Raw genomic sequence first — 24763 nt, forward strand, 5'->3', positions numbered from 1 at the left:
TCTCTCTCTCTCTCTCTCTCTCTCTCTCTCTCTCTCTCTCTCTCTCTCTCTCTCTCTCTCTTTCTCTCTGTTTTTTTCGAGACAGTTTCTCTGTAGCTTTGGGGCCTGTCCTGGAACCAGCTCTTGTAGACTAGGCTGGCCTCGAACTCACAAGAGAGCCGCCTGCCTCTGCCTCCCAAGTGCATCACCAGTGCCCAGCTGAAATGTTTCTCTTTATTTTTAATTCGGATTAAAGAAATTGTTAATATGTTTTTACGGATACCTGTGTAATGTTATTTGGACCAGATTGTTGATTATTTTTATTAGTTTGTTTTACCTTAAAAATTCACATTTTATCTTTTGGCTTTATGTTAATTATTTAGAACAAGAATAGCTTGAAAGTGTGGTCAGTTTTCATAGACTTGAAAAAAGTCCATTTCACATGTTAAAAATGTGTTATGCCTGCTTGCATGTCTGTGCTCTTATGTGTGTGCCTGGTGCCCGGAGAGCAGAAGAGGCCATTAGATCCCTGAAACTAGTTATAGACAGTTGTGAGCTGCCACCTGGGAGCTTGGAATGGAACCTGGGTCCTCTGGAAGAGCATCCAGTGCTCGTAGTCACTGCGCCATCTCTCCAGCTCCCTCATTTCAGATTTTTACCTCTTAAGACTGGAAAGTCAAAAGAAAAGGTGTGGTGCGGAAGATGGAACCCAGGGTCTTGAAGCATACTAGGCATGTACCCTACTACTACTGAACTATAATGCACCCTAATCATAGCAGCATTCTATTTCAAACGGATAAATGCTTTGAGAATGGAAGCTATTGGAGACAAGACGAATAATCAGAGAATTGGTATAACATTTTTGGGAAAAACATGGGTATGCCTCCTTTTGTAAGTATAAGAATATCTAATTTTAAATGACATTTACTTTTAAAATGTTCAGGTAATATTTATTTTCCACAGGGATTTAATATGCTTTTATATAACTTTGGAAAGAGCTGTGCATTTTAGTGTACAGGTTATCTGACAGTCAGTCAAGTGATAAAATAGCTAGAATGCAATAATTAAGGCAATAGAACCAGGTATGATGATAGTACATGCTCATAATCTTAGCACTCAGGATCTAGAGGCAGGAGGATGGAGCTTTCAAGGCCAGTTTGGGCCAAATAGGGAGATACTTGAAAATAAAAATGAAACATTATAGATTTGCTCATACAAGTTTTGCAATCAAATTGCTTCGATTAGGTTATAGTTGCCGCACAGTGGTGGCACATGCCTTTAATCCCAGCACTTGGGCAGCAGAGGCAGGCGGATCTCTGAGTTCGAGGCCAGCCTGGTCTACAAGAGCTAGTTCCAGGACAGGCTCCAAAGCTATAGAGAAAGCCTGTCTCGAAAAACCAAAAAAAAAAAAAAAAAAAAAAATCAAAACCAACAAAAAACAAACAAAAACTTGATTGAAATTATTTTTATTTATTTATTTTTCTCATTGAAATCAAAATTTTATTTTTTGATTGAAATTATTTTTAATATTACAAAAATAACAGCTGTTAAATGGGATCCCATATAGTTTCTGTGGATAAAGTTGCAAAGATTGTGATGTGTTTAAAAAATCATGTTTTAAACCTTTGGTTTCTTTGGTTACTTCTCTTTACTGAGGCCATTCCCAGTGACACTGACCCCAAACATCAGTCTGTTGGGTGGCTTTGCTAAATAAAAGCTATACATACTTTTGTGATTTCTGCTTATTTTAAAATAAAGTTAGGGACTGGAAATATAATCCAGTTGGCCGAGTATTTTGTCTTTTATGTGCAAAGGCCTAGATTCTTTTTTTTTTTTTTTTTTTTTTTTTTTTTTTTTTTTTTTTTTTTTTTTTTGCAAGGTTTTTTTTTTTTTTTTTTTGCTTTTTTTTTTTCTTTTGTTTTGTTTTTGAGACAAGGTTTTTCTGTAGCTTTGTAGCCTGTCCTGGCACTCGCGGGTAGACCAGGCTGGCCTTGAACTCACAGAGATCTTCCTGCCTCTGCCTCCCGAGTGCTGGGATTAAAGGCCTGCGCCACCACTGCCCGGCTAAAGCCCTAGATTCTTATAAACTGGATAGAGAGTTTCCCTAGCATGTCTGAGGTCTAGTCTCAGTACCACCACCACCATCATAAACCAAAACTCCAGAAATTGTTAAAAAAGAACAAAGGAAAGAAAAAGTGCTGAAGAGGGGCTCAGCAGTTAAAAGCACCTGCTATTCTTTCAGAAGGTCAGAGTTTGGTGCCCAGAACCCACGTCAGGTGACTTGCAAGCGCCTGTAACTCCCTCCCTCACAACAAAGAAATCAGTCTTAGAAAGCTAAACAAGATTTGTTCCTGGCCGGAGGTAGAAGACTGATAGAGGTTAAGGTAGTCGTTGAGTATTAGAGTGAGTGTCGGTCAGGCTGGGACTGTACTCTAGTGCTACATAGAGCACTTTCTAGCATGCACAAGCCCCTGGGCTTAATCCCTAGTACTCCCTCCACCCCCAGGAAAGGAGGAGAAGGAAGAGGACAAAATTAGTTGTACCTTGATTAAGATGGGAGAGTTTTCGGGAGTATAAATTAATCATGCTATTGTTTTTAATGTTTTGGGCAATTTTCATTTCAGTTCATTGTCTTTAAAATGTTCTTAAAAATAAGTGCACTTGATTGTGCAGCCCAGCTTATGGTGAGTGTCTGTTCCCTAAGCATCTTGTAGAATGGTGGTTTCTGAAACTTGGCTTGTGGTGAGAATATGTTATTGGGTTCCTTTAGATTTACGGAGTCAGACTCTTTAGGGGAAGGTGCTGGAATCTTTGCTTTTTTTTTTTTTTTAAAGATTTATTTATTAATTAGGTATACAGGGTTTTTCCTGCACATATCCCTGCAGGCCAGAAGAGGGCACCAGATCTCATTATAGATTCTGAGCCACCATGTGGTTGCTGGGAATTGAACTCAGAACCTCTGGAAGAGCAACAGTCAGTGCTCTTAACCTCTGAGCCATCTCTCCAGCCCCTGGAATCTTTGCTTTTAAAACAGTCCTCCGATGATTCTGAAACCCCACCATAGGCACGCAAAAAGGCCTTCTATTGAAAAGGATAGAGCTACACAATTTAAGTGGAAAGCCTAGTAAGATGAAAGGTATGCATCTGGGAAAATAAATAAAGGGCCTTGTCTTCGTTATGGTTATCATTGTGCTGAAACACTGTGATCCAAAGCAAGGTGGAGAGGAAAGGGTTTATTAGACTTACACTTCCACACTGTAGTCCGTCACTGAAGGAAGCCAGGGCGGGAACCTGGAGGCTGGAGCTGATGCAGTGGTCATGGAGGGGGGGGCGGTACTGGCTTGTTCTCCATAGTGTACTCAGCCTGCTTTCTTAGAGAGCCCAGGGGTGGCCCCATGGGCTGGGCCCATCCACAGTAGTCACTAATTAAGAAAATGCCCCACAGGCTAAACTGCTGCCTGATCTTCTGGGCACATTTTATCAGTTGAGGCTCCCATCTCTTAAATGACTGTAGCAAATTAACATAAAACCAGCACAGGTCCCCTACTTAAAAATGGAAGAGTCTATCCACTGGATACTCCAGAGAGTTAGAAGGCAAGTTGTCTGGGCTTTGGGAAATTGGAGGCATCCTGTTTGAGTTTTCCATTTGTTTTCAAAGCAATTTTACTGGGTTGTAGTATCCCAAGTTGCTGAATTCTGGGCAGTGCTCTTTAACTTGAGAAGCAGCAAAAACAGTTTAGTTTTCTGTGTACCTATTATGATCTGAATGTTTATGACCTTGCCAGATTTATTATCTTGGCTGACTTCCAGAAATCTACTCTTGTGGCTAGAGCTGAAGAGTTCATCTGTGCCTGAGTCTTTTTTGGTTTTTGTTAGAGCCAGGGCCTGGCTAGGAGGCCTAGGCTGACCTTGATCACACTCTGTAGCCCAGGATTGACCTTGTACTCAAGAAGTCTGTGTTGTTGGCTGCTTGAGTTTTTTGAGTAACCTAAATTTTTCAGAAATTCTTTAAACCAGGGACCATATCTGCTTTCCTGTGTCTGACTTCCAGAGGGTGTATAAGAAACATCATGAAATCAAGTTCTAGTTGGCTCTTCTAATTGTTACCACATGTAATCCTGCTTACCGGGCTGGGGAGTTTTGTAATCATAAGTCCTTGTCAAGCTTTAGAAGGGAGAGATGAAGAAACAACAATGTTCTAACCTATAAAATGGGCCAAGGCAGTTTCTTTATTAGCCAATGACCTTCCTCCATCATTTTGGCATCTGTCTCCGGCATATTCCCTCTAAAGTGAATGGCTTCCAAAAAGCCAGAACAAACAGCAGGGATAAATCCTGGTCTCGCTGCCAGTGGCCCCACAGTCTGCCCCAGCCATACAACTATCACCCACATTCAGAGGGACTAGTTTAGTCCTATGATGGTTCTCTTGCTGTCAGGCTGAAGGAAGGCTTACATTAGCTCAGGTAAGCTGTTTCAGTGGGTGTCCCCATTATGGTCTTGACCTCTCACTTCTTCCTCTCTTCAACTGGACTTTGGGAGCTCAGCTCAAAGACGGAGAACAAGGAAAGAGTTTTCTTGATTGAGGGAGCCCTTATGGGGCTAGCAAGAAACCTAGCACTAGAAAAATTCCCAGGAATCCACAAGGATGACCCCAGCCAAGACCCTAAGGAATAGTGGAGAGGGTGCCTGAACTGACCTTACCCTGTAGTCAGATTGGTGACTATTTTCAAATGTCATCATAGAACCTGCATCCAGCAACTGATGGAAGCAGATGCATCGAATCCAGTGGTGTTTTTGAATCCATAGAGGTCTAGGCAACTATTTAGGTTGCTGCTAAAAACAATTCAGGAAAGAAATGAGAGCTCTAGAAAGGACTGTACAGGAGGGAGTAAAAAAGAGCAAGTAGAAGTGATAGCATATTTATCATTTAATAGGCACAGTTGCCAGAGCTAGTGACCAGAAGGATTGATGGTGGTAGTGACGATGACCTTGGGATTTAATTTTAATTTTTGTTTTTTTTTTCTAGTTTTTTTTAAGAGAGGGTTTTACTATGTAGCCCTGACTGTGTTGGAACTCATTCTGTAGACCAGGCTGGCCTTGAACTCATATCTGCTTCTACCTCCTGAGTGCTGGGATTAAAAGTGTGGGCTACCACCATTTGCTTATTTTTAATTTTAAATGGGGAAAAGGCATGTATTTAATATATATGTATATATATATGATGCTTTGAAATATGTATTATAGTGTGTCTAAATGGAAGTAACTAACTTGTTCATTATTTCAGATTTTCCCTTTATTTAAATGTAATCTAAAAATACTGAACTGATAGAAGCAGATAGGAGAATGGTAGCAACCAGTGTCTGGGATTTGGACTGAGGAAGGTTATCAGTCAAATAATACACAATTTTAGGAAGGTACAGTTGGAAAGATCTATTGCATAGCACAGTGATTGTAGTTAATATTGATCTATTATATTTTGGGAGTGAATTTCAAATGGGCTCAGTTTTTCTGGTGAGGTCACTATTCCTGAGACACTCTGTAGAGAAAGAAAGGCAGATGTGTGTGATAAAATGATGAGTTAGATGTTTTTCAGAGATGTAATATATTGAATATAGATTGGCATCAATTTGCCTAGCTTTTGCCTCGTGTCTTTTTTAATTTTTTAGTTGAAGGCTTTAGAACTTTTATCTTTGGGAAATTAAGATAAAATCTTGAAACTTGACCTCTTAGAGTATATGCTTAAGTTTTGACATCTTCTGAATTTCAGAACTACATTTACTTTTCAGAAAGGACAGTAAGCTTTTCTGAGTGGGAATGTCTGAGGTTATCGGCCTGCTTACCTTGTAGTACTTTGTATGTAGCATGGACAAAAGATTTAAGATTGCTTTTGTATTTCAGGTAATTCAGAGATGTGTGGGGCCAGCCAGCCTGAGCCTGCTCACCTTCAGAGTCTATGCAGCACCAAAAAAGGACTCACCTCACAAAAATTACATGAAGGTTGATGAGGTAATGTGCTGATACTGTCTGGTACATAATTAACATCAGATTTAGTTAGGAGAATTTTTATAAATTATGTATCAAGATGATAAAAGATTTGTAGTTTGTTCTACTCTTTGAGGTACTGGATATTAACATATACCCTTAGCATACTTAGACAGTATTTGAAAGGAAGACATACATCTCCTGAGAGTTTGTTTTCTCTGTGGAAAACTTCTGAACTCTGATTTTTCTACAGATGATAGTTGAATGTTGCTAGGAATAGAGTTGAATGTTGCTAGGAATAGCTCATAGATTTAGTTTTTAGTGGAGAGCTTACTCTATCCCAGATTGTAAGCAAAGCTCACTTTTCCGTTTTCTTAGTAAGCACTTATTATTTTATTGACTTTTTTTCATACAATATATTCTACTCACTGTTTTCCCTCCCCCAACTCCTCCCAGATCCTTTCCTCCTTCCCACCCATCCAACTCTACACTTCTCTTTCTTGAGAAAACAGGTAGGCAAACAAAAAAATCCAAGCAAACTATAATTAAAAACAGCAAAGAAAAACCATTCTCTCTCCATTAAAAACAAAATCAGAAACCATAATATACAAGCAAAAGTAAAAAACCGAAAAATGACCAAATGAAACAATATGGGACAAAAGTCTATAAAAATATCATTGAGTTTATTTTGTGTTGGTCATCCACTGCAAGGCATGGGACCTGCCCTTAAGTGTGTTTAATCCTCAGTGAGACTCCATTGGAGAGAACTAATTTTTTCTTTGCAAGAGGTAGTCAGTTGGAGATAGCTTCTTGGTTAGGGATGGAGGCCTGTGTCTACTTCCTTCTCTCAGCTTGAACCTGTGCAGGCCCTATGTGTAATGGATTATTAAAAATGCTGCAGGTTCCCAAGCGGCAGCGGCAGGCAGCGGGCCATGTGGTGGCAGGCAGGGGGCAGCGGGTCCCCAGATGAGATCCCAGGCAGGGACTGCGTGCGCACAAGACCACGCGGCAGATCTCCGAAGGTGGCTGGTCCCTGGCAGCGGGCTAGAGACAGATGGATAGGCGCGCCATTGGATATTTATTTAGTGGTTATGGAAAGGAGGGGAGAAAGGGAGAAGAACAGAGAGAGGGGGAGAGAAAGAGAGAGGGAGAGGGAGAGGGAGGGAGGGAGAGAGAGGAGAGAGAAGGGAGAGACGGAAGCTGCCTCTCTGAGAGAGATCTCAGGCTGGAAGCTGAAGATGAGCCTGTCTCAGCTGATGGGGGAGGGAGTGGGCGTGGCTTGTGTCTTAAAGAGACAGAACAATCATTACACTATGCATGCTGAGTTCATGTGTGCTTCAGCCGTACAGTGTCTGAGAGACACTGTTTCTTGGAATCCTCCATCCCCTCTGGCTCTTACAGCTCTCCTCATCTGTATGCTTCCCAGAGCCCTGAGAGGAGGGGTTTGGAGAAGACATCCTATTTGGACTCAGGGTTCCAAAATCTTTCACTCTCTGCACATTGTCCAGGTGGGGCTCTGGACGACTCACTTTTCAGAGGGGCCTACCTGAGTCAGTTTTCTTAGCTTTTCACATTTTTCTTTCAAAGGATTTAAATGCCTGGGTTCTTCCTGGTTCCTAGCAAGATTAGAGATGCTTAAATAAATATTTGTATATAATAGGTCAGTGAACTAAGACATCTTCTCTCCGTTATTTATATTCTTTTTTTTTTTCGTCTGTACCTCACAGAAATTATTTGGATTTTTTTATTTTATTCAACTTCTGTTACCTTGTAATAAAAATGTTGTACAGAAGTCAGTAGTGGCCCGGCAAGGTTTCCTGAATGGTGTTTATGTGAAGCTTGTTAGCGGCCCTTTTCCTTTCCTCTCTTCTCAGGCTTTAGAACTAGTAGTGCCTACTGAGAAGACTCTTGTAGGTAGGCAATGGATTTGCTCACCTGCTTTGATCAGTAGCATTCTGATATTTGATCCAGGTAGCCAGTTTTTCTTCAATTCCTCTCAGCTTTTTTCTTAACAAAACAAAACAAAACTCAATGGCTGGTAATATGACTGAGTTATAATAAAAACATTTGCTGCCAAGCTGGATGACTTAGTTTGATCCCTGAGACCCACACGGTAGGAGAAACCTGACTCAGAAAGTTGTCTTCAGACTGCCACAACGCATCCTGACTTCCAGAAAGCTGTTTCAGGATTCTACATATGCACCATGACCTGTGCCCTCCCCGAAATAAACCTCCGTTCACTCCTTAGAGCAGTAGGATGTTTTCTACTTTAAGTTTGAGGTAAAATACCAGTTACCACTCTGTAAAGTGGATCGAGGGGACTGGAGGTGCTTGCCTTGCGTGCCTGAGGTCCTAGGTTCAATAATTACCCCACACTACCAAAATAAAACAATAGATAGAGTAGATAAAGTCCTGCCTTCTTGTCCTTATCCTTACCGAGGGAACAAGGTACAAAGATCATCTGAAGTTAGAGGTTGCGTACAACCCTGAATGTAACCGTAATTTATAGGTTATTAGTGATGCTAACCTATAAAATTGATCATGTTGCATGATCTCATAGCATATACTTTTTTGTTTTTAATATGTGTAGCTTTCACTCTACTCAGTTCCTGAGGGTCAATCTAAATATGTGGAGGAGCCAAGGACTCAACTTGAAGAAAACTTCTCGCAACTCCGACATCATTGTGAGCCATATACAAGTTGGTGTCAGGTACAGCTGCTTAACAGTTAATAGTGAAAAGTCTATATTGGGTGTATGTTTTAATTTTTAGTTTCATTATTTACTAATTAATTTCTATTTATTTATTTATTTGAGGTTCTTAGGATCTCACTCTGTAGGGTTGGCCTGGAATTTACTGCATTGTCCTCAGACTGGCTGGTGATCTTCCTGCCTCACTGACCAGCATAGGTGCTAGAATTACAGATATAAGCTATCATGCCCAGCCCTGACTGCATGTTTTTAGAAAAAGGTATAATAGTGAGTCCTAAGTTAAGAGTGTCTAACTTCTAAGTGTTCTTCAGTTCTAACCAGAGAGCAGATCCAATGAAATCCGGCATCCTGGTGGCAGCAGGAGGAATTTCCCTCTCACCAGAAGGGTTGTGGCACCTTGACTGCAGAGCAGAGGGCAAACAATTACCTTGTTGGTTTGTAGTATAAAGTAAAAACATGGGACATTAATTGAAAGAAATGAAAATAACGTAAAAATGTATATCAAAATTGTAATGATGGCCTGGTGAGATGACTCAGTTACTGAGTGGGACCTGAGTTCAGGCCCCAGTTCAGGTAGGTGTGATGGCATATACTTGCAATTTCAGTGATAGGGTAACAGTTTGGTAGATTCCTGGAGCTCACTGGCCAGCCAGCCTAGCCTAATCAGCAAGACCCAGATCCCAGTGAGAGGTTCCATCTTAATAAAACAAGGTAGATGGCTCCGGAGGAGAGAAACCCATGGCTGGCTTTGTGTGGCTTTCTCACAATATGTGCACACACATGTGTGAATGAATACCTGTATCCAAACTTGCACTCACACACAGGTATCACAAACCTGTATATACACCACATACCTGTACACGCTTATCATGTACATACATCCAGAAAATTGGGATTTGTATCTCCCTCTGGAAACTCTACAAATCCCTATAGGCTGTGCATCCCTAATCCAAGATTATTTTGGATTTGAATTTTCACACTAGGGATGCTCAATCTATAAATCCAAAAAACTTAAGAAGCCAAAAAGTCTTGAAACCTAACAGACATTTGTTCCCATATATTTCAGATAAGGCCTACTCATACCGGCATGAGTACCCAAGTGATGGTGGTGCACGCCTTTAATCCCAGCACTCTGGAGGCAGAGGCAGGCGGATCTCTGTGAGGTCTGAGGCTTGTGTGGTCTATATAATTCTAGGACAGCCAGGGCAACACAGAGGGATCCTGTCTCAAAAACAAACAAGCAAGGAAAAACCAAACAAACAAACAAAAAATGCTAGGCATGACTAGAGTGTTGAGTGCTGTATTAGAAGGTAGATATCATAATAAGGTAGAATTATATGTTTGGGTACTGAACGGTTCACTCCAGTAAACAAACTACTCTAAGTACAGATTGGCTCTGTCCTTGCTCGTGTTTTAGGTTCTAGGCATTTGTTGTTCCAGGAAGTGAATATAATCTGATTTTAAAACACTGAAACCAAAGTTTATAATCTATAGACAGCTTTTGTAGGCTTTGATACATATTTGCTCTACGTGATCTTGGTTTTGAAAAGCAAGGAAAAACGAATAAACTAATGCATATGAGTACAAGATGATCCAGATTTATTTTAATTGAGATCTGAAAATTCAATTTTCATCTAGAACTTTCTGTAAAAATTTAAATTTCATTAATTATGCTGTTGGAGGACAAAAAGCCCAGGAGCTCCATCACCGATGCTGCACACACACCTTACTGCTGAGCTAGTCCCCAGCCTAGTTCTGTAATGAAAAAGCCCAGGAGCTCCATCACCGCTGCTGCACACACACCTTACCGCTGAGCTAGTCCCCAGCCTAGTTCTGTAATGAAAGCAATTTGTCGGCTGTGGTGGCACATGCCTGTGACCCCAACACTAAAGATGCTGAAGCAGGATGGTTGCTGCAAGGTTGAAGCCTGCCTGGGCTATGTAAGGAGACCCTGTCTTAGGAAAAAAGGACTTTGTTTGCCTTTCAACCTGAGGGTTTTTTTTTTTTAGTACTTTTTTTCTGTGATGCTCAGTGCAACAAAATATCTGTCAACATCATATGCTAGTTATCAACATGCTTATTTTAGTACTGATAAACGGGAAAAATTTCTTGTAATTAGAATGGCTTTATTAGGTAGATTGATTTCTTATATGAAGAGAAATATTTCTAATTCCTGGCCTTTAAAAAAAATTTTAGATCAGAAAATTTCTTGTTCTTTCTTTAAAATGGCAAAATGATTAGTCCAGCAAAAGAAATAGACTGTTCTTCTAGACTTTGATATGTAGATTTTTCTGTTTTTAAAAAGATTCATTTATTATTTGTGTGTGTATGTGTGCATATTATGTGCACCTGTGAGAGTGTCTGCACACATGGAGGCCAGAAGAGAGCATCAGATTGCTCAGAGCTGGAGTTACAGGTGATTTTGGGATAGCTGACTTGTTATGTGGGTGCTGGGATCTGAACTCCAGACTTCATGCCTGTACCACAAGTGTTCTTAACAACTGAGCCATATCTCTAGCCCTCTGTTTTTTCTTCTTATAGATGGAAAAAGGTATAGTCAACACTTTAAAAATAGTTAATTTTTTTTATTGTTTTTATTGAGTTATATATTTTTCTTCACTTCCCTCCCTTCCTCTCCCCATCTCTTCTACCCTCTTCCATGGTCTTCATGCCTCCAATTTACTTAGGAGATCTTGTCTAAAGAATAGTTGATTTCTAATGAAGTGATGTTAGTTCTTTACATCCTCCTCCACACTCAACATTTGGGACTGCACTTACAGATAGCTGTGAGCCACCGTGCAGGTCCTGGCAATCAAACCCATTGCTCCAGCCTATGTTTAATCCATTTTATTATTTACACTTTTATTTTGTTTGGGGGTGGGGACTTATATATTTGTTTGCTGGCCAGAGCTAGTGAAGAAACTCAGTTCCTTACTCATGCTAGGTAAGCACTTTGCTACTGAGGTACGTCTCTAGCTCCTCAAAACCATTGTATTGTTAGGAGAATGATGATAAGTTTGTTTACTTTAGGATTGGGATGTCTTTTTAAAATTGAGTTATCAACTCATTGGTCTCAGTAAAGCTGCCCATTCCTGCTTCAAAGAAGCATTTTCCAAATGTAGGCTCTAAAAGTATTGCAAATCATAAAATAGACTTAATTTGAAAGATGGTGTTGCCGGGCGATGGTGGCGCACGCCTTTAATCCCAGCACTTGGGAGGCAGAGGCAGGCGGATCTCTGTGAGTTCAAGACCAGCCTGGTCTACAAGAGCTAGTTCCAGGACAGGCTCCAAAGCTACAGAGAAACCCTGTCTCGAAAAACCAAAAAAAAAAAAAAAGAAAGATGGTGTTAATAACCTAATGGGGAAATGATCACCTCTGATTATCAAGAATATCAATTTTGTCTTATTTTAGGATTTTTAAAAAGATTTATTTATTATGTATACAGTGTTCTGCCTTCATGTGTCCCTGCAGGCCAGAAGTTGGCACCAAATCTTATTAGAGATGGTTGTAAACCACCATCTGGTTGCTAGGAATTGAACTCAGGACCTCTGGTAGAACAATCAGTGCTCTTAACTGCTGAGCCATCTCTCCAGCCCCCTATTTTAGGATTTTTTTTGTCATTTTTAAATGTGTATGTCTGTGTCTACATGTGTGGCTCTGTGCATCTGCCTTCAGGTGCCTGTGAGGAACAGAGGCATTGCATCCTCCTGGAGCTTGAATTACGTAGTTGTCAGCCACTTGACATGGCTGTTGGGAATTGAACTCTTGTCCTCTGCAAAACAAGTGTGTTCTCTTAACCGTTGAGCTATCTCTCTAGCCACTCAATTTTCTGTCTTCTTATTTCCTTTAGTCTCAGGAGTGAGAAGAGAAGGTTGTCAAACCATTTTACTTCAAGTCTTTGCTTCCCATGACAGTAGTAAAGCATGCTGATGACCAGGCTGCTAGTGTAAGGGAAATTACAGAAGAGAAAATAAAGCAATAAAACTGAAAGGGTATCCCTTAGTTTCAAAACTTAATAGCTGGAGGTGTAGCTCAATGGTAGTGTATATGCTTAGCCTGCTGGAGGCCCCAGATTCATTCCTCGTACTGAACAGTGTTAATAATGGTAATTTATTCAGTAAAGACAAGTATATTTATTCTGCTGCTTTCCAATTGACAAACCCTATTCATTCTATTTCTTTTTATCTTCTTAGGAAATATACTCCCACACTAAACCCAAGGTGGAACGCTTCATCCAGTGGGGAATAGGTATGCTGAGTTTTAATTAGGCATAATCAGTTACTTCATCCTGTTGAAGTACTGAACTGGGTTTTCGTGAATAGGTGCTGGAGACCATAGAGTCATTGAAATTGTATGGAGAATTTAGAGCTATGTAGATGTTTTCTGAAGACAATCTATGTTTGAATCTGGTTTCATAGTAGTAGTTCATGAATCTCTAAACCGTTATTAGGATTGTTGGGTTAGCAAGTACTTGTGCCCTGAATTAAAAAAAATGTTCAGGGCTTGGGATGTAGTTCAGTAGCAGAATGTTTTCTTAGCATCTGTGAGGTCCAGTGCTAAAAAAAATTGCAATGCAATACAACGTGCTTACTCCTCACGAGATTTTCTGAATCATGGTAATTCATTAGTTGTCATTAATAAATGTTGCATAGGCCAGGCGTGGTGGTGCACGCCTTTAATCCCAGTACTCAGGAGGCAGAGGCAAATGGAACTCTGCAATTTCAAGGGAGCCTATTCTATATAGTGAGCTCTAGAGCAGCCAGAACTATGTATAGAGATCCTGCCCCTCTTCCCCCCCCCCAAAAAAAAACCAAAAAGCAAAAAACAAAGACAAAAAACTTCCAAAAGAGGGTGTACAAATCTAGATGCAGGAAGGAATTGAGCTTCTATTCTCTTTGGGGCATCTCAGCATATTAGGGTCTTGCTTTCCCAGGGGTTTGCTCTCGTGGTGGATAAGACTGAGGAATTACTCTTACTGATAACCTGTCATTTCCCACTGATCAATGGCAGCTGGCATTATTTGAGATAACTGTTTTTCACCTCCTGAACACAGAGTTACTACAAAGACTCTTAGGAAGAAGCATTCCATTATGCCAAGGCAGTGAGTCCATTTTTCAGCAGTCACAGCTAAGGCACGTAGCCAGAAGAAGCTAGGCTTTGGTTTCAGGTGCAGACTTAAAACATGCCTAAGCAATCCACCACAAGGGAACATATGTTCCATGTGGGGAGAATATACTCACATGAATGCTGAAATACAAGGTGCTCGAGGATGAGATAGCAAGGGTGGTATGGAGAATAACATCTGATGGTACTTCAGAGGAGGCAGGGTCTGTGCCAGTGAGCTTAGGATGAGCTTTCCAGAGGAGACAGTGCCTAAGCAGGCTCTAATTTGCTGTGAGACTGGCTCCATAGAGAGGAGAGGCGAGGAGACATCATGCAAATCCAAGTCTGAAGACGTACTTAGGCATGGCAAATAAGGTCTTGTGTTGTCTTATTTATTACATGAGTAGGCCTACTGCTGTGTTTATTATTATTCAGCTATTAAATTCTGTCACCACCAAGAGTGGCTATTTATTTCCAGCATCTGCTTTGTTCTGATTTGCTTTTTATTGCTGTGACAAAACACCATGACCAAAGCAAGCTGGGGAGGAAAGGGTTTATTCCAGCGTAGAGTTTATATTACAGCCCATTATGGAGGAAGTCAGGACAGGAACTGAAGCAGAGACCATGGAGGAATGCTACTTACTGGCTTGTTCCCCATGGCTTGCCCAGCCTGCTTTTCTTTTTCTTTTTCACACTAATGGAATTTTTTCTTTTGTTGAAGATATTTTTTTTTCACATAATATATCCTGATTACAGTTTCCCCTCTTCTCCCAGTTCCTCCCCACATCTCTTCCCATCTGTATACACTCCCTTTCTGTCTAATTAGAAAACAAAAAGGCTTCTGAGAGATATTAAAATATAATAAGATAAAACGAAAACTAACACACTGGAATTTGACAAAACAAGCAGAAGGAAAAGTGCCCAAAAGAAGGCACAAGAATCAGCGACTCACTTGTTTGCACACTTAGGAATCCCATAAAAACACTAAACTGGAAGCCATAATATATGCACAAAGCACCTGGTGCAGACCCGTGCAGGCCCTGTGCGTGCTGCTTCCGTCTCTGTGGGTCCATGTGAGCTTTGCTCATGCTGACTTAGAGAACCTTGTTTCCTTGATGTCCTCCATCCTCTCTGGCTTTTATACTCATTATGCCTCCCTCCTCTTCTCTGGGGTTCTCTGAGCCTTAAGAGGAGGGATTTGATAGAGACTTCCCGTTTAGGACTGTGTGTTCCAAGGTTTCTCATTCAGTTTGCTTTCTTATAGCACCCAGGGCCACTTTCCCATGGGTTGCTCCACCCCCAATGAGATGGGTCCTCCCACATGATCAGCCATCAATCAAGAAAATGCCCTATAGACTTGCCTACAAGCCATTTTGATTGAGTCATTTCTCAATTGAGGTTCCTCTTGCTAGATGACCCTTGCTTGTATCAAGTTGACAAGAACCTAGCCAGTACAGAATTTCCTTAATTATCCAAATATATTGTTCTTGAGTTTAAATAACGAGTTTAGATGCCCAAAGGATGCTTGCTTTTCTGAGTTGAATGTGTTTGGTTCCCGAAAGAATGTGCTGCAAAGAAGCATATTGGCACAGTTGACCCTGATGGTGTGTATTCATAATCCCATCACTCAGAAGGTGAAGCAGGATTGTCAGTTCCAGGCCTGTTTGGGATACAAAGCAAGTTTAAATTCGGTGCGTGCCACATAGCAAGACTGTCTTTAAAATGTATGGTCTGGGCTTGCTAAAACACACCTCTAATTCCAACACTTTGGAGGTGAGGTTGGATGATCATGCATCATGAGTTCAAGGCCACTCCATACTAAATGAAACCAGACTTAAATAAAAAAACAGATGTTGGTTAGCAGAAAGTAAAGGGTGTGTGGTTGGGAAACATTGGGTACTATATATTCTGGTTATATATGAGACTTTTGTTTTTGGTTTTAATGAGTAATTTATGGAGTTATTTCCTAATCTGATTCTATTGTAGACAACTATGAATATCTCCAAAACGCACCTCCTGGATTTTTCCCAAGACTTGGTGTTATCGGTTTTGCTGGTTTTGTTGGACTCCTTTTTGCTAGAGGTAGGTGCAGTTTATGTAGGTTTATTCCCCCCTCAGTTTATATGGGATATATGTTAGGTTCTTTATCTATATTAATAGTTTTCTGATTAGTTGGTTCCTGAAGGTGGACTTCTTAACATATAATTCATTTCCTTGTTCATTTCATTTGATTTTAAACATATGTAGAAATTGTATACTCTTGGTAAGAAAAATAAATTAGGTATACTAATAAGCACATCTGCCAGTTCAAATACCTGTTGCTCTTTGGTACAGAAAGAGTAAACAAAGTGTCTGTCATGCCTGACAGACTGTAAATGTTTCAGCTGTTGTGGCCAGGCTGTTAATCACATCACAGCAAGTAGACAGTGATTTGGGAGTTTATTAACAGGTATCACACCTTCAGTTCGTGATGATATAAAAACTTTAAAAATGCTTAAAATGAAAGAACCTAGTAAGTATCCCCGAATATTACTGAAGGGCTGGGACATCTAGCTCTGGCAGAATGCTTGCCTGGCGTGCTTGAGGCCCTAGGTTCTATCCCAAGCACAGGAAATACCACTGTGTTCTACTGCTCTATCACAAAATGGTAATAAAAGGCTTCTGTATGAAGAGATTATTTTTTATGATCTATGTGAAATTTTACTAGTTGTAAAATAAATGTTTATGGCATAAAATGCAGATATTAGGAAAATTTCAGTTAGAAGCCTGGTGTGATAGTTCACACCTGTAATTCCAGCATTCAGAAGGCAAGATTGCCTTAATACCAATCTGGGCTACATAGTGAGTTCCAGGCCAGCCTGGCCTACAGAGTGAGATTCTCTCTCAAACAAAAACAACAAACAAAAATTCAAAATAGAAATATCCCAGGAAAGAGCTCTAATCTGACCACCATAAAAGAGAGAGAGGCCTAGTTTTCCAGCAGTTGCTCTAATTTGAGACCGCTTCCCTCTGTGCATCAGGTGTATCTTAGAGTCAGGACGGTGAGCACCACACTGGTGCCCCCTTGGTTCATCTGAGGAGAAAAGTCCTGCGCATTTTCCTGACTCATCCTCTTCCAGTTTGTGTCCATTTTGTTGTTAGGTTTCTCCAAACCTCGTATCCTGCTGATTGTTGTATGGAGTGCACTTTCCCCCTAGTTCTATATCGGCCTGTAACCTGGCCTGAGACTAACACACGGTTGTCATGGACTTTTCACGCTCAATATGGAGCCCTGTTTTCTGGGCTTCTATGTCACCTTCTCCTTGGTGTATTCAGCCATGTTGTTGAAGTATGTGCCTAAGTTGCTTTAAAATAATTCCATGTGAAAGGCAAACTTTTAATACCTTATATGTCTGTTCCTCATGCTGACAGTTTGGATTGCTTGGAGTTCTTTTCCATTCAAACTAGCATCTGGCATGGCAGATGGCAGAGTGGATAGCCAGTCTGGATACTTGTTGCTTCTCCTTTTTTTTTTAAATCTTGGAAGATTTGAGGCTTTCCAGTGTTCTGAATTTCTGCGGCATGGTGACTCCACACAGATACTTCAGCCTTTGGTGGTGTGCCTTCTTTAGTTCGAGTGATCCGTATCTGCTTTTTCTTTGAGGATTCGCTTTCTTTTTCCTCCCTGAATGCTTTTAATTCATAGTTGACTTCTTTCTAAATGCCCATAATGTGTCTTAAGTTTTCTTTTTTTTTTTTTTTCAGTTTTTATTTTCCTTTGGTCATTTCCATGAGGTCTTGTTCTCTGGATGTTTGTTTTTATGTTGAACTTTGTTTTCTGGTAGTGTAGTAGCTTCTTCTGTTGATTTCATGACACCTAACAGGTTTAGCTTTCTTTGTAAAGTTTTGTTTCCTGTTGGGTCATTTTTGTTTTCTTCTTGCTTGTCTTGGTCTTTCTCTTTTATGTTGCAGGCTCTCCTCCAATGTCTGCTGATCCCTGGTTGTCCAGTTATGTTTCTGAATGAGGCAATTGAAATGCTAGTAAGAATTCTGTGTATAGATTTGGCTTGCTGGTAGGCAGGTTCTATGTTAGGGTAAGCTGGATGGGAGTTGGCTTTGTATGGAGAAGGTCTTTATACTTAAGCACTAACATCGGTATATGTGTGTGTGTGTGTAGTATTGGTTCTCAGCATAAAATTCATGATTTTTTTAAAGTGAGACTTTGCCTGTTTTTAAAATTGCCTGTCATGACACCCAGGAGCAAGTTTGCACTGGGATGACATGGAGGGAAAGGCCAGGACTTGTATTTGTCTTCCTGTCTTGCTTCCTGGTTGCCCACTCTATTGCCCATAGTCATTCCCATCTGTATCTGTGGAAGATATGCTCTCTCTCCTTTGCCATGCATCCCTTCTTTTTTTGTTGTTTTGTTTTTCGAGACAGGGTTTCTCTGTGGTTTTGGAGCCTGTCCTGGAACTAGCTTTTGTAGACCAGGCTGGTCTCGAACTCACAGAGATCCGCCTGCCTCTGCCTCCCAAGTGCTGGGATTAAAGGCGTGTGCCACCACAGATCCCTTTTTCAAGACAATACCAGCTGGTCGTTCATTTCCATTCATACTTTTTTAAATTGGGGTGTGTGTGTGTGTGTGTGTGTGTGTGGTCAACCTGGGACCTCATGCATGCCAGACAAGTTCTCTGCCAACTGTGCTATATTTGTAGAAGTTAATACCTTTTTGTGGTTTGTGGTCCTGGAAATGATACCAAGGCTTTCCTTAGGCTAAGCATGTAATCTACCACTGTTCTCCATCTCCATCCTGGATGATTTAGCTGCCAGTGCCCCCTCTACACATTTTTTCTTCTTTACAGGACTGTGTTTTTTTTTTTACTGCTGCTTTAGTGAAATCTCAGGAAGGAGAAGAAAGGAATAATTGTCTCTCATGTTTAAATAGGAAGATAAGGGGGCTGGAGAGATGGCTCAGTGGTTAAGAGCATTGCCTGCTCTTCCAAAGGTCCTGAGTTCAATTCCCAGCAACCACATGGTGGCTCACAACCATCTGTAAAGAGGTCTGGTGCCCTCTTCTGGCTGCAGACATGCACACAGACAGAATATTGTATACATAATAAATAAATATTAAAAAAATAAATAGGAAGATGATCAGTTTGTTTTAAAAAAATCAAACCCTAGAAGCAAAAGTTCTGTTTTTTTTTTTCCCCAGTTTCCTTAGAAATGATGTTCTCAAGTTGGGTGTGCAGGTAGTCTTAACATTGTAATGTAATCTCCACACCTGTGATCCTACCATATAGAAGGCAGAGGCAGAAATATCACAAGTTTAAGACTAGTCTGGGCTACATAGTGAGACTGTCTCAAAAAGCAAAATGAATCCAGAAAAGCAAGGCAGTACAAACAAACAAAACCTGGAAAAGAGGCAGAGCAGTACATACCTGTAGGCCAACTTAGACTACATTGCCTTAATAGTTATTTTTTTGATTATTTTTGAGACAGGGTTTCTCTATGTAGCTCTGGTTGTCCTGGAACTCACTCTGTAGATCCGGCTGGCCTCAAACTCAGAGATCCACCTACTTCTGCCTTCCTAGTGCTGGGATTAAAGGTGTGTATCTGCCACCACCATCTGACACCTTAATAATTAATAAATGGTGACTCTAAAAATACTTGTTGAGTGAAGGAAGTCAGTCACAAACAATCACACTTTATATGACTCTGTGTATATGAAATTGCCAGAGGAGGCAAATCATAGAGATTGAAAATAGGTTTCTCTCAGCCTTAGGTGGTTGTTGGTAGGGATGGGGGATGTTGCTGGCTGGCTGGCTTCTGCAACCTCCCTCCCTCCCTCCCTCCCTCCCTCCCTCCCTCCCTCTCTCCTCCTTTTCTTCGTGCCTTTCATTGTTTCTTGGTGCTGGGGATTTCAGGGCCTTGTGCATGCTAAGCATGTGTTTTACCATCAAAGGTGGAGGTTTCTTTTGAGAATATCAGAGTGGATTGTGATGATGGTTACATAGCTTTGTGAATATACTAAGTCAGTATAGTTTGTACTTTAAATTGGTGAAATGTGTAATTATGTCACAAAGCCGTAAAGAAGTAGTGATTCATTTTGTTGTATGTACTATTAGTAACATTTCAACTTATGGTCAGAGATATCTTGTTTGGCATTAAAAGTATAATGTAGATTGTGTATCAAATCAACTGATAGTGTACCACTTTTTAATCGATCAGGTTCAAAACTAAAGAAGCTGGTGTACCCTCCTTTTTTCATGGGATTAGGTGCCTCTGTCTATTACCCACAACAAGCCATCACCTTTGCCCAGGTAAGTGAGACCCAGGAAGCAAGGATGCTCTTCATTCCTGCTTCTGTGCACCTGGGAGCTCCACTGGCTTAGTTTATTTTGCAGTTCTTATTGTACCAAACCGAGAATTATTTCTTCGCCAACTTAAAATTTGTTTCTCCTCACTATTTTCCTCCGTATCAGCCTTCCTTCCAGTAATGTCAATCTTCAGAGAATGTATCCTAATTTGAATAGTAATCCAAGAAAATTTAAGATACCATTTGTATACTTATGCAGAAGTCTAAAGACTCAGTGTCTCAGTCTGATACTTACAGGCCACTTTCAGCCTGCCCTTCCTGGCATTGTCGGCACTGGCTATGCTCTGGCCTCCATGCTCTTCCCTGGTATTGCTGCCCTACTCACTTTCCCTATGGCAACATGAGGTACCCTATTTGGGGTTTTCAATTATTTGACTGTCTTTTTTCTTACCCTTCAGACCTCAGTTTGATGATATCGTATCAAGTAGATAATAGTTGACTGAAAACTTAGGTTGGACTCCAAGCATGGCCTTAGGATGAGTAACATCAGCATCTCCTGGGGACTTGTCAGAGACGCAGATTCTCGGGTCTCATCCCAGACTAATTGAACCCAGCAGTATAAGGGTGTGCATTAGCTATTTCCGTTTTTAGCAGGGCTTCTAGGCGACTCACACGCCAAGATATTTGAGAAGCACTGATTTACACAGACAAGCTTTAGGTGCTGGTTTGGAATCAGTGGTACTGTAAACACATAATTCATGGAAGACAGGCTTTGGGTTTTGAGGTCCCTAACAGCTTAGGGACATAGGGACCCACTGGCCAGAACTTCCATATCTCATGGAAATGCTGTCCTAGGAAGAGACAGCGGGTATAGTCCTCAGAATCAGGCCAGCTTGACAGTAGGCCCTTGGATTCCTAATGACAGACGTTCCAGTTCCCAGACAGGACTGCAGTTGTAGTTGGGAATCTAGAAATTGATGGGTTGCGTTCTGGAAGTAGAAAGTTAATGTTCCTGTCCCTGCTCTTGCTCCAACTCAGGAAGAAGGAATAATGTCTGCCTTGCCGAGATAAAAGATAAAAACTAGACATCATTTGGGCTCTTACAGTTTAAGAAGTAGCTGGTAGGCAGGGGCTCGCTGCTGGTCATGAAGCAGCTGTGGTTGTCCTCGGAGAGAGGCACTTATTTTACAGCCTTCTGCGCCTCAGCATTTGTTGCAGAACATTTTCTGTATTCACCCCCAAGGGAGTAGGATGTGATGAAGAGGATCTGGACGTGGGTAGTGGTGGTGGTGGAGCAGTAAGGATCCTCAGTGCCCCGCCACCACTGAGCTATCCTCCTAAACAGTGCAGGCGATAAACTTGGTGCTGCATATCATTTCCTCTTAAATTTTACTATTAAAAATCATGTCCCATATATTTTACTACAAGAAAACCAAGCCAGAAGAGCAGCAACTGTGAAAGAGATTCTCTGATCTTATGTTGTTTAGTTTCTTTTTTTTACAGTTTCAGTTTTCTTTTTGAGAAACCTCAAACTTGGACAGACCACTTAGCCACTTAAATCCTGCTCTATTCTGTAGTTTGTAGCTAAAAATAACATCCCACAGATTGGGGCAGGGGAAGCAGTAGCTCAGTGGTAGAGCACTTGTCCAGCATATGTAAGATTTCATGCCCAAACCACAAAAAGAAAGAAAATGCCCTCATCTTGATGGCAAATGTTCTTTTCCTTTCGGAAATGTGAAACGCCAACAACAGCAGTGTCATATATGGTAAATGCTCCTCATATCTAACAAGGGTCCAGACTGTTAGCATAGCATACATTTTAAGAGCAGTACATTCAGCTGAGGAATGTGACATGCAGAAATCAGCATGTTACAGAGCCTCTCTTTTGGGACTTTAGACAGGTCACTTGGCCTTTGAGTGTGTCCTTACGGTCTTCCTGTCCTTACTGTTCTGTCAGATAGGGATAACTCATGTGAAAGTGTTTTATAAAATAGCACTATGCAAAGATTAATTACAAAAATCAAGAAGAGAATTTTAAGTGGTGGCATACACCTTTAATTCCGAGCACTCGGGGGGCAGAGGCAAGCAGCTCTCTGAGTTCAAGGTCAGCCTGGTTTACAATGTGAGTTCCAGGATAGTCAGGACTGTTACACAGAGAAACCATGTCTCCTCTAAAACCAAAAAAGAAAAAAGTGTTAGGGCTAGATAGATGGCCCCAGGGTGGAGAGCTGTCACTGCTCATCTAGAGGAAGTGCTTGATTCCCAGCACCCACATGAGGCAACTCACAGCCAGTCTAAGGGATCTGAGGCTCTCTTTTGGTCTCCAAGTGTAGCTGCGTACGCTTGACAGGCACACATATGCCTGTGTGCACTTGAGCATGCACACCAAATAAAAACAGTTTGAAGTATTATCATGGAGTGGATCAATCAGCATTCTTTGTTCTAAGTAGAACCAATGAATAAATTATTAGAAACATTGTTTGAAGACCCAATACTTGGAAAAAATTTTCAGGAGAGTTGGCTCAGTGGTTAAGAGCACTTGTTCTTTTTGCAGAGGACCCAGGTTTCCTAGTGTCCTCATGGCAGCTCACAACTGTTTGTAGTTCCAGTCCCAGATGCTCTGATGCCCTCCTCTGACCTCCACAGGCACCAGACACATGTGTGGTATGCTACATACATGCAAGGAAAACACTGAAGCACACACAAATTCTAGTAATTCAAGTCAGCTAGCCAAAAATAGGCAAAAACATTTTAAAGTCATGACCTCTCTCAGGCTCAGGCCTCATCAGATGTTGGAAGGATGATTATGGATCATGCTACCTACAAAATCCCTATATTAATCAAAAGACTTTATCATGACTGTGCCTGGGAAAATTGGACATATCTTTACTGGGATCACATATTTTACATCTAAGTCATTAAAATTAATGATTTTTTTTACTTTACCTTGACTTGGTTGATTGTACTATACCAGACTGGGTACTAGATGGGTTAGGTAATTGCTTCTTCTGTATGAGTTTAGGAATTCCCCATCTTGTCAGTAGTCTCATACGTTGAGTTTAGAAGATATACCTTTTGGGAGCTAGGATGTAGGTATCAGTAACATAATACTCCAGGTTTGATCATTAGCACCAGTAATAAAAGATGTATACTTATAATTTATAGCAAGTCATTTTAAGAGATAACTAAATGTAACCAGACTATTTCTTCTTGCCTTTTTTCCTTAACTTTGATTTTACATTTTATTTTTATCTTTTACTTGTTTCTGTTTTATAATGTTTTGCCTTTGAGACAGAATTTCACTGTGGTGTTCAGGCTGGCCTTGAATTTGCACTAATCTGCCTGTCTCCGCCTCCTGGGTGCTGAGATTATAGGTGTGAGCCACCATACTGAGATAGGAGTGTCTTTTCTTCTTCTTTTGTGGTACTAGAGAATGAAGCTGGGATGTTTCTTGGGCACATGCTCTACCATTGAACTGTATCCCCGGCATGTTATGCAGGTCTAATGGACGTGTCTCAAGACTTCCTGTGTAGCTACACACGCACACACAAAGTAGTCAAATGCAAGCCTAAAGAAATTCTCTTGTTTATCATTCACACATGAAATGTTCACCAGTCTTTTCTATTTGTGTCTCAAGGTCGGCGGGGAGAAGTTGTATGACTGGGGATTACAAGGGTACATAATTGCAGAAGATTTGTGGAAGCAACATTTTCAGAAGGTGAGGGATTTCATTGTTTTCCCTTTGGTTTAAATATGTGATTCTTCTTCTTCTTCTTTTTTTTTTTTTTTCGAGACAGGGTTTCTCTGTAGCTTTGGTGCCGATCCCGGAACTATAAATATGTGATTCTTCTAAAGCTTTGTAAAATACTTAAACGATCTTATTCCTTTAATTACTGCTTTTGTTGGCTTTTAGTCTCCTACTCAGATTTTCAAGTGTTCATTTCGGGAGAGTAGTAGAATGTCTGAGTATTTGGTTATTATCAATAGGTCAAAAATAGTGACTAAAATGCATTCTAGTGTAGCTTAGACTGTAATTTCTATTCTGTTCTATATGTAGTTTCTTCAGAGTGTAGCATATTGTATAAAGGTTGTACCATAAATGGATTCAAGGCCAGTGAGATCGCTCAATGGGCAGAGGTGCTATCTGCCAGATGACCTGGGTTTGGTCCTGGGAACCCCACATGGTGGAAGGAGAAAACTCATGCCCACAAGTCCACTCACTCACACACATGTAAATAAATGTGGTTAAAAATACTTGGGGCTGGAGAGATGGCTCAGCAGTTAAGAGCACTGGCTGTTCTTCTAGAGGCCCTGGGTTAGATTTCTATCACCCATACAGTGGGTTTACAACTGTCTGTCACTCCATTCCTGGGGAATCTGCCTCTTCTGGCCTCCAAAGGCACCAGGCACATACATGGTGCGTATGCATATGTGCAAACAAAACATCTACACATATAAAGTAATTAAGTAATGTAAAAAGGCCTTGGGTTTGTCAGACGGTGGGAGCACTGTTAGTCCCAGCACTCTGGAGCAGAGGCAGGCAAATCTCTGTGAATTTGAGGTCAACTCTGCAAGACGAGTTCCAGGACAGCTAGGGCTGTTACACAGAGAAACCCTGTCTTTGAAAAAAAAAAGCCCTAGATTCAAGTGGAATATATTATACTCTCAAGAAACAAAAATGCGGAATTGAGAC

The 24763-nt window shown here is 40.8% G+C and overlaps 1 protein-coding gene across 5 annotated transcripts in view; it reads left to right on the plus strand.

The window, feature by feature from the left end:
* Apoo (apolipoprotein O) overlaps nucleotides 1-24763 on the plus strand; it is a 50642-nt gene that overhangs the window by 7498 nt on the left and 18381 nt on the right. For all 5 annotated transcript variants that reach the window (XM_050132256.1, XM_050132260.1, XM_050132257.1 and 2 more), the window contains 6 exons: nucleotides 5878-5985; nucleotides 8552-8671; nucleotides 12866-12920; nucleotides 15762-15857; nucleotides 19983-20074; nucleotides 23708-23788. In XM_050132256.1, the coding sequence (XP_049988213.1) occupies nucleotides 5878-5985; nucleotides 8552-8671; nucleotides 12866-12920; nucleotides 15762-15857; nucleotides 19983-20074; nucleotides 23708-23788 (552 nt within the window). The remainder of the gene's footprint in view (nucleotides 1-5877; nucleotides 5986-8551; nucleotides 8672-12865; nucleotides 12921-15761; nucleotides 15858-19982; nucleotides 20075-23707; nucleotides 23789-24763) is intronic.

Source organism: Alexandromys fortis, unplaced genomic scaffold (genome assembly GCF_014885135.2).
Source record: "Alexandromys fortis isolate MF-2015 unplaced genomic scaffold, M_Fortis_MF-2015_v1.1 scaffold_414, whole genome shotgun sequence".
Classification (NCBI taxonomy): domain Eukaryota; kingdom Metazoa; phylum Chordata; class Mammalia; order Rodentia; family Cricetidae; genus Alexandromys; species Alexandromys fortis.